The 9,627-nt window shown below is 51.0% G+C and overlaps 1 protein-coding gene and 1 pseudogene across 1 annotated transcript in view; one reads left to right on the top strand and one right to left on the bottom strand.

Annotated features, from left to right (window-relative positions):
• Positions 1-8,805, top strand: part of Gna15 (G protein subunit alpha 15) — a 21,151-nt gene extending 12,346 nt beyond the window's left edge. The window contains exons 5-7 of the mRNA XM_021174631.1: positions 1,767-1,896; positions 3,114-3,267; positions 8,002-8,805. Of these exons, the coding sequence (XP_021030290.1) occupies positions 1,767-1,896; positions 3,114-3,267; positions 8,002-8,228 (511 nt within the window). The 3' untranslated portion in view covers positions 8,229-8,805. The remainder of the gene's footprint in view (positions 1-1,766; positions 1,897-3,113; positions 3,268-8,001) is intronic.
• Positions 6,364-6,657, bottom strand: LOC110303384 (annotated as a pseudogene).
• Positions 8,806-9,627: the final 822 nt, after the last annotated feature.

Here is a 9,627-nt window from a genome sequence, read left to right as displayed (position 1 = left end):
TGGGTGGGTGGGTGGGTGGGTGGATGCATAGATGGATGGATGGGTGGATGGATGGATGTGTGCATGAGTGGAATAATGGATGCATTGATGGATGATGGATGGATGTGTGGGTGGGTGGATGGATAGTTGGGGGGGCATGTATTGCACATGATTTGCATGTGCTGAGGAACGGTTTCCAGTTGGAATCAGATGGGAACCAGAGCTGACACATGACCTTTCTTTGAGAACTGCTTGAACACTGTGGTCTGGCACAGAAACTCACAAATGTCTGATGACCCTCTGTGACCTAGGGTGCAGTTTGGGACAGGGATATCAAAGTCTGTCACCAGGCCTGTCTATCTTCGTGTCCCACTTTTTTTTCTTTTTGAGACAGATTTTCTCTACATAGCTCAGGTTGGTCTCAAACTAAGAGAAATATTCCTGCTCCTGTCTCATGAGTGCTGGGGTTAAAGGCATGCCCCACCATGCCCCACCATGCCCCACCATGCCCCACCATGCCCCACCATGCCCCACCATGCCCCACCATGCCCCACCATGCCCCACCGGCTTGGTCCTGCTTTTGCATGACACTGCTTGTGAGTCTTTGCAATGTGTGACGGTAACGCCTCACATGTGGAAATGGAGGAACTCTCTCGAGTTCAGCCGCTAAGCTTGTCTCAGCTTCTCTCTTCTCTCTGAAGAGTTTGCTCGAGCCGTGTACACTCAGTTACAGCTCTACTCGGGAAGGTGACACTGAGATCCATATCAGTGACCCAGTTTCTGAGAAGCCACAGGAAGGGTGACGTCCATGCTTTTGTTGTGGTGGAGGAAGGGAGGGTGTGCTCTTCTTGTTCTTCTTTGGCCACAGAGGAGAACCAGCAGGGGACACAGTGGCCCATTCTACTGATGGGAAAACTGAGCCTGAGGAAGTGTGAACAGAACCACAGCCTTCTGTCAGGCCCTGTGCCCCAAACTCAAATATCCTTATGCCTTACATGTAGCCAATACTGGTTAATTAACTAAAATTTTAATTGCATGGGCTAGGATTGTGCATGTGAGTGCAGGTGGCTGAAGAGGCCAGAAGATGTCGCCAGATCCCTTGGAGCTGAAGATGGAGATGGTTGTGACCCCCATGTGGGTGCTGGGAATTGAACCCAGGTCCTCTAAGGGAGCAACTCAGCCATCTCTCCAGCTCTAGTGTAACTAACATTGATCTTATGTCTTAAAGCACATGTTGGCCTGAGTGAATGAAGAACCTTCCTGTGATTTCTCTGTGTGTATGTGTGTGAACATCGACTCAGACCTTAGTTTCATGGGATGGGGTCTCTCACTGAACCTAGAGCTCAACCTCCTCAGCCATCCCCAGAATCCTCCAGTCTCAGCCTCCTTCCCATTGCTGTGATTACAATTTCATGCTAGGAATCCAAAAATCACACCTCATTGCATGCCTAACAAGCAATTTAGCCACAAAGCCAAACTCCTCAGCCCTGAGGTTTACCTGTGTGTATGAGGGGCGGGGGGCAGGAAGAGAGAGAAGGAATCTCATTTTGTAGCTCAGGCTGGCTTTATTCTTGCTCTGTAGGTCACTCACACACTTATGGCAACCCTCCTGCCTCAGCTTCCTTCCATAATGTGAGCAGCATACAGCAGGCGAAACAGCTGTGCAGTCTGTTCTTTGATCTGATCACAATAGACCTTATGATTCTGGTACGGCTGTATATGCCAGTGAGCAAGGACCTACTGGGTCATGTGACCTCTCAATGGTGGGTCTTCTCGTTTCTCTTCAGCATCGTGGATGTTGGTGGCCAGAGGTCAGAACGTAGGAAATGGATCCACTGTTTCGAGAACGTGATTGCCCTCATCTACCTGGCCTCCCTGAGCGAGTATGACCAGTGCCTAGAGGAGAATGATCAGGAGGTGAGGGAGCTGTGGCCACAGGAGCAATGCCTTTGGGGGTGGAGGAATGTCCAGTGAGATCCCATGGCGGCTTTAATCCTAACCCTCCATCTTTTGTCCTCAAATCCACCTCAGCACCCATGGGGTTCCCATCCTCTGCTGACCTCACCAGGAGAAGCTTCAGTCATACCAGTGCACAGCTGTGGCCAAATTATATCTCAAGTCACACAGTGGGACACAACCTCTAGGGGTCAGGCAGCTCTCAGTCCTGTTGCTGGATGGCCACGGTGTGGCTCAACATGGAAAACAGCTCTTAGGAGAGTGGTTTGGTGTCCCCATTGCAAGGATGGTTCAATATACCCCACACCTCCCTCCCTGACCCCTGCACATACACACTCACATACACGCATACTCACACACATTTATACACAGAGACACACACTATACACTCACACACTCACATACACACATACACCACACTAACACACAGTCCCACACACAAACTCTCATACACACACATAATCATGCACAGACATACTCACATACATATACACTCACATATTCACACTCACATACACTCACACACATAGACACACACTCACATACACACATACACCACACACACACAAACTCACATACACCATACACACTCATTCACATACACATACACACAGAGAGACACACATTTACACACACACGCATATACACACACACTCACACACTCAGTTTGCTCACATTCCTGGCTCTCTGGCTTGGCCTCCGTGAGATTAATGGATCTTGGCAGCTATCTAGGATATAGTGAGGTCCTGTGGCCACCGTGACCAAACAGAGCAGCTCAGTCTAAAACACAGACATGCCCTGTTCTTGTTTAGTTTTGGGAGTTGGGAGCGTGAGGTCAGGGTGTGGAAGGAGCTAACCCCCTCTGAGTCCCAGGTTCCTCTCAGTGTCTGGTGTCCTTGGCTGTAGGAGCTCAGCCTGTGTGTCCCACCTTCACAGTCCCAGGATTTGACGGCTCTGATGACGTGTGTCTTCACCTGGCCAGTCACATCTAACCTCTATTCAGGTGTTCTTGAATTCTAGCATCCAATCAGATGCCTATTTCAGAAGGGTGTAGCTCACCACACGATGTTGTGCACACAGGGTCTCCCCTTCATACCCAGAGACCTAAGTGGGTGAGGATATCATCCCGTGGGTGAGCATATCCTGCTAGGGTCACCACCCCCTCTGTCCCCACCCAGAACCGCATGGAAGAGAGTCTCGCTCTGTTCAGCACAATCCTAGAGCTGCCCTGGTTCAAGAGCACCTCCGTCATCCTCTTCCTCAACAAGACGGACATCCTGGAAGATAAGATCCACACCTCCCACCTGGCCACATACTTCCCCAGCTTCCAGGGTGAGTTGTTCCACAACATTCTATATCCTTCACCTTCCAAAAGTAGCTCCCCGGGGGAGAACCTTCTCCAAGGCTCAGCCCTTACGAGGAGTCAGCAAAAGCTTCAAAGAGAATGGAACTCTTCTGTACCTTCTGATAGACCTCATGGGCTTCAGTTTCTCCCTCTCTGGAATGGAAATTAAGACGATGCTCTTAGCACATGCCATTGAATGAGAAAAGATTCTATAAAAATCTGTTTCTGGCCGGGCGGTGGTGGTGCATGCCTTTAATTCCAGCACTTGGGAGTCAGAGGCAGGCAAATTTTTGAGTTCGAGGCCAGCCTGGTCTACAGAGTGAGTTCCAGGACAGCCAGGGCTACACAGAGAAAACCTGTCTTGAAAAAGCAAAAACAAAAAACAAAATCTGTTTCTGTGTTTGAGACAGGGGTGGAACTGCATGACCTTGAACATGATGGGCAGTGGTTCTACCTTGACCACGCCCCCAGCCCCATCACTGGGGGATTCTAGGCAGGGCTCCACCCACACACACCCCCAGTCCCCTCACTGGGGGATTCTAGGTGGGGTGCCACCCTGACCACGCCCCCAGCCTCCCCCACCGCACTGGAAGATCTTAAATGGGGTTCCACCCACCGACCACACCCCTAGCCCTTCATTGGGAGATTTAAATCCAGCTTCTCTGTCTAGGGGCCAATCCTCTCTCACTTATCCTATACTATAGTTGTCATAGCTCCATCACTCCTTTTTCAGCAACATCTCTATTTTTTAAAAAGATGTTTTTATTTTTATTTATATGAGTACACTCTTGCTGTCTTCAGACACACTACAAGAGTGCTTTGGATCCCATTACAAATGGTTGTGAGCAACCATGTGGTTGCTGGGAATTGAAGTCAGGACCTCTGGAAGAGCAGTCAGTGCTCTTAACTGCTGAGCCCCGTAACGTCTGTATTTTATCTCATTTGTGTAACCTTTCTTTTTTGTGTAACCTTTTTTGTTTTTGTTTTTTGGGTTTTTGTTGTTGTTGTTGTTGTTGTTGTTGTTGTTGTTGTTGTTTTTCTGAGACAGGGTTTCTCTGTAGCCCTGGCTGTACTGGACTTCAGTCTGTAGACCAGGCTGGCCTCAAATTCAGAGATCTGCCTGCCTCTGCCCCCAAATGTTGGGATTAAAGGTGTGCACCATGACTACCCACACTCAGCTGCATATTGGTGTAGAAATGTATGACAAACATAAATAATATTGAAAACTCACCTCCCACAAAGCAAGGCAGGCTGAAGCAGCTAGGTGGGGACTGCTGTCTGCTCTCCCTCAGATCCGTCTTGGAAGGGACGTAGCATTTGGAGCCCTGGGAACACACAGTGCTAGAAGGATCCTCTCTCTGTTGCTGAGGACACCATCCCGGCTTGAACCAGCTGGTTTGCCTGGCTCAAGGAAGGTCTCATGTTCCAGAATTTGGTTCTCTTTCTCTCTCTCTCTCTCTCTCTCTCTCTCTCTCTCTCTCTCTCTCTCTCTCTCTCCCTCTCCCTCTCTCCCCCTTTTTGAGGTAGGGTCTCACTGCATAGCTCTGACTAGCCTTCAATTCTGTAATTCTGTAGACCAGGCTGGCCTAGAACTCAGATCTTCCTCCTGTGCACTGGGGTCACAGATGCCCAGGTCAGGGATTTGGGATGAGCTGAGTGAGGTTAAGACTGGTTGGTGGCTGGGACCAGAGATACTGAGTGCCATCTCCCAGCTGCCCTGTGCTGCGTGCACTGACCGGGGCTTGCTGTCTTCCCCCATTCTGGACATTTGATGTCCATTCCAGCTCTGTCACAGTGGTGACTCAGGGTGGCCAGACTTTTGCCTAGGTGGAGACTGCCTCTCAGGGATGTTTGGATCACATCCATCACAGTCGGTTGACTGAGGCAGGTTTAACACTGGGGGAAGCTGCTCTACCTAACTGTGGAGGGCAGGAGGAGGCAGCGCCGGCCATCTTGGAGCCAAGCTCTCTCACATCTTGTGGCTGCTGGGACAAAGGACAGTGACCAGGGCCCTAAACCAACAGAACTGAGTTTCCTGCCAACCTAGGAGATCTGAGATCCAAAACTGGTGAGCATGAAACACCCACTGGGAATCAGGCAATGATCTACAATGCTGGGCAGATAAGAGTCTGAGGGAGACTTTTGCCTCAGCCCCCTTAGCTGTGGCCCAGTCTACAGTCCATGCTTGACGCCAGGTCAAATGTCACTCACATTCAACTCTGATGACCTCTGTTATGGGAATTTGACACTGGCTTTATTGCAGCTGATAGCTTCTAAAACTCCTGCTATGCTGCCCCATCCCCTACGGCTGGCTGACTCGTGTACAGATGTGAAGGTGACTCCCAGCCCTGTCTTAGCTGAGACATCTCAAGAACCAGGCTGTGGCCTCAAGAGGCTGGGCGGAGGAAATGGGTGTTTTGGAAGGACTGTTTACACCATCGGGCTGGCACAGTGCCTCAGTCACTGGTCTATTCCATGACCACAGCAACTCGGGTAAAGGAAGTGTTTTATCACTGGTTCGTTTACCTCCGAAACTCAGAGGGTTAGTCTGTAACCATCATGGCGGGAAGAGGACAAGCACAGCGCTGAGCAGTATTGGAGAGCTCCACACCCAGAGTGACTGTCAGAAGCAGGCAGAGAGAGGAGACGAATCCTGGCAACTGATTGTCTTGGAATCCCCAGTGACACACCTCTTCCAACTAGGCCACACCCCTACAAAAGACCACGCCCACACAAGACCACACCTCCTAAAATAGAGCCACACCCTTACAACTAGGCCACACCCCCTCCAACAAGGCCATACCTCCTCATCCTCCCCAAACAGGTCCACCAACTGGGTACCAAGCATTTCAACACATCAGCCTGTGGAGGACAGCGCTCATTCAAACACCATGGACAGATCCAAAAACCTTATTTACCGCTGCCATTTCCTCCCCTGTTTTGTGTTCTCTGACAATTTTTTCTTTTTCTTTTCTTTTCTTTCTTTCCTTCCTTCCTTCCTTCCTCTCTTTCTTTCTCTCTCTTTCTCTTTCTTTCTTTTTTTGTTACGTAAATTAACCCATTTATTGCAGGCTAGGTGAGTCTCAGACGTTAGGGCTTCTATGGTCTTTCAGTTCCTTCGGTCTTCTGATGGCAGACTTCACTGTGACTGCAGAGGTGGTGTTGTGGGTCCAGGCACCCGCTGGCCACTGTTTTCATGCAGGAAACTCAGTGCCAGATGCCGATGGCTCGTCTCTTCATCTTGGTCTTGCCACAGAAGGAGCAAGTGTACTTGGCGTGCTGGCTGATTTCAATTTTCTTCACCATTTTCCGGAGGGAGGCACCATAGCAGGTCCCGTATTTCTGACAATCCCTATCTTCTTGGTGCATTTAGCCATGTCACTGGAAACAAAGCCCAAGCCCACAATTTTTCCCTAGTTATTTGCTTTAAAAGTCTAAAAATACCTAAGGATGTGGCTCAACAGCAGGGTGCTTGCCTAGCAAATGAGAGACCCTGGTTTCTATTCCCAATATTGCCAGGAAACAAATTAAACTCAGGGAGTGGTGGCACACACCTTTTATCCCAGCACTCAGTAGACAGATGAAGGAGGATCTGTGAGTTCAAGACCAGCCTGGTCTAAAGTGTGAGTTCCAGAAAAGCCAGGACTACACAGAGAAACCCTGCCATAGGGAAACAAAAGATTGAAACCTTGAATCTGAAGAGACATTGCTCTTGGCTCAGTGAATAAAGGGTGTGGCACATGCAAGCATAGGGACCTGGGTTCAAATCCCCAGCAGCACAAATAGTTCAGTTGGCATGGTGTTGGGCAGATCCAGGAGGATCCCTCTGGCATCACCAGGTAGACTGCCAATCAGTGAGCTCCAAGTTCCGTGAGGCTCTGACTCAGAAAAGAACCACAGTCAAGGCATCTCTCTGCCCTGCACCTGAGTGTACACACATCCATGCACCCCCAACCACACACAGAGAAAGTAACACAAAGGAAAAAGAAAGCAAGTCCATAGAGCAGAATGTGCCCATTGCAGAGATGGAGAAATCGAGGCACAGAGAGGGGCAGCCACTGGCTGGCAGTTGAGCCAGGGAGGAATTGAAGCAGGCATGGGACAGGTGGAGGTTGCCTGAGTCCTACTCTGTCCATGTTTGCCTCCTTCCGGAGTCCCTGCTTCCATACCCCTACTCCCAGAACTGACCTTATAGGCACATGCATAGGCACACTCCTGTTTTTCCTGAATGCTAGGGATTCGAACTCAGGTTCTCAGGCTTGGCAGCAAGCACTCTTATCCTCTGAGCCATTGTCTTTGCCCTGGAAGCAGGATTCGAGCCCACAGAGTTCCCACTGCGGGCGGCCTCGCCCATCTTAGCGCTTGAGTCCTCAAGCTGAGCTTGACAGCGCCATTTCAGGGACTGACACACATGGTGCCTGTCTTCAGTAAGGATGGCCTGAGTGGCTCTGCACTCCCATCCCTGCCTAATGAAGGATCCCCAGAGCTGTCACAAAGACCTGAGTTGAATCCCCAGCACCACACAAACCCGGCTTGATGCCGCTCACCCATCAGCCCGCTCTGAGGAGATCAAGAGTTCAAAGTCAGCCAGGGCTACAGACTGACCTGGAGGGCAGCCTGGGCTATTTAGGGAAACCAGGGTGATCCCGGGCTATCTAGGGAGCTTGAGGCCAGCCTGGGCTATAAAAAGGAGCCCACCCGACCCCATTCCTTCTCTGCAGGACCCCGGCGAGACGCAGAGGCCGCCAAGAGCTTCATCTTGGACATGTACGCGCGCGTGTACGCGAGCTGCGCAGAGCCCCAGGACGGTGGCAGGAAAGGCTCCCGCGCGCGCCGCTTTTTCGCACACTTCACCTGTGCCACGGACACACAAAGCGTCCGCAGCGTGTTCAAGGACGTGCGGGACTCGGTGCTGGCCCGGTACCTGGACGAGATCAACCTGCTGTGACGCAAGGAACCCCAAGCGGGACGTCGGTGCGCGACGCGGTCGTGGCGAGGACATACCTCCCCCTGGTGGCCGCTCGTGGAACTGCAGGTCCGGGAGCTGCCAAGTGGGGAAGCCAGCCCACAGGGAGTGAGTCCCTGCTCCCTACCGGGCCCCCAAGCCCAGCTCCCCTGTAATTTATTCCCTGGCCCTTCTTCTAGTTGTTGGAGAAAGGACATGAGCCGGGTCTTTAACCCCAGCGCTCCGGAGGCAGAAGCAGGAGGATCTCTGTGAGTTCCAGGACCCTGTTTCAAAAAACAAAAAACAAACAAAACCGGATAGAACTGTCCGGGACCTTGTGACTTCCCAGGGGCCCTGTTCACGTCTTCCTGTGGGGACCATTCCATCTTACCAAAGGGGAAACCGAGGTCGGCAAGATGGCTGGTAAGAGCGCCTTGCCACCAAGCCTGACAACTGGACTTCAGGACCTGCTCAGTGGACAGAGGGAGCCAAGTCCTAGGAGAAGTTCTCTATCTCCTCAGGCGTGCATGGCGGTGACACACCTACCCACACAGATAAATAAATGTAATTTAAAAACAAACAATCAGGGAACTGAGGAAGAGAGAAATATCTCAGCTCTCAGGCGCTGAGGCAGGAGGATTGCAAGTTTCATGTCCTAAATTACAGCTTAGTGTTCTCACTGTGAGCCAGGCAGGGGCCAGGGCCAGGGTATTGACTCACAGAGACAATGTCAAATCTAGGCAGAGAATGGAGTAGGGGGTTGGAGTGGCTCAGAGGGTAAAATGCAGGAGTTGGCAACTGCCCTGCTCATCAATAAACCCCAGGTTCGGTGAGAGACCCAGGGAGCGACTGAAGAAGACATCACAGGAGATGAGGGTATAGAGCTGAGTCATCTGCGCTTGTGTTTTGTGTCCCTGTCACCCAGTCACCCCACAACCCGCCCATGCCTTCCAAGCACTGGAGTTAGAGATCTGACTCTTCTCAGGGGAAGCCAGATGCAGAGTCAGCTGCACTTTACTAACTGAACTCCCTCCAGCTTCCTTGGACATATCTCTTTACACTGCTGCATAGTACTTCACTCTGAGACACAGAATGGTGGCTTGGTCTGGGTGCTGGGGATGGCAGCCAGAGTCTTAGGAATTCTAAGCTGGACTCTACTGTTGTTTTGTGCCTGCCAACATTTTTGCAGCTACCTGAAGCATCCCAGAGTATTGTCTTGTACAAGGGCCCCGGTGCTGTCTTCAGGGTGCATTTGGGGCAGGGAGATGGTGCTTGCCTGGCTTGGCTACATACTCAAAGAGCTGAGAGCTCTTTTTTGGATTTTTGGGGTTTTTGTTGTTGTTGTTGCTGTTGTTTTTATTTTTCGAGACAGGGTTTCTCTGTGTAGCTCTGGCTGTCCTGG

The sequence above is a fragment of the Mus caroli genome, chromosome 10 (assembly GCF_900094665.2).
Source record: "Mus caroli chromosome 10, CAROLI_EIJ_v1.1, whole genome shotgun sequence".
NCBI classification, from domain to species: Eukaryota; Metazoa; Chordata; class Mammalia; order Rodentia; family Muridae; genus Mus; species Mus caroli.
The sequence above is the reverse complement of the archived record's forward strand: the minus strand, read 5'-3'. Positions and strand labels throughout refer to the sequence as shown.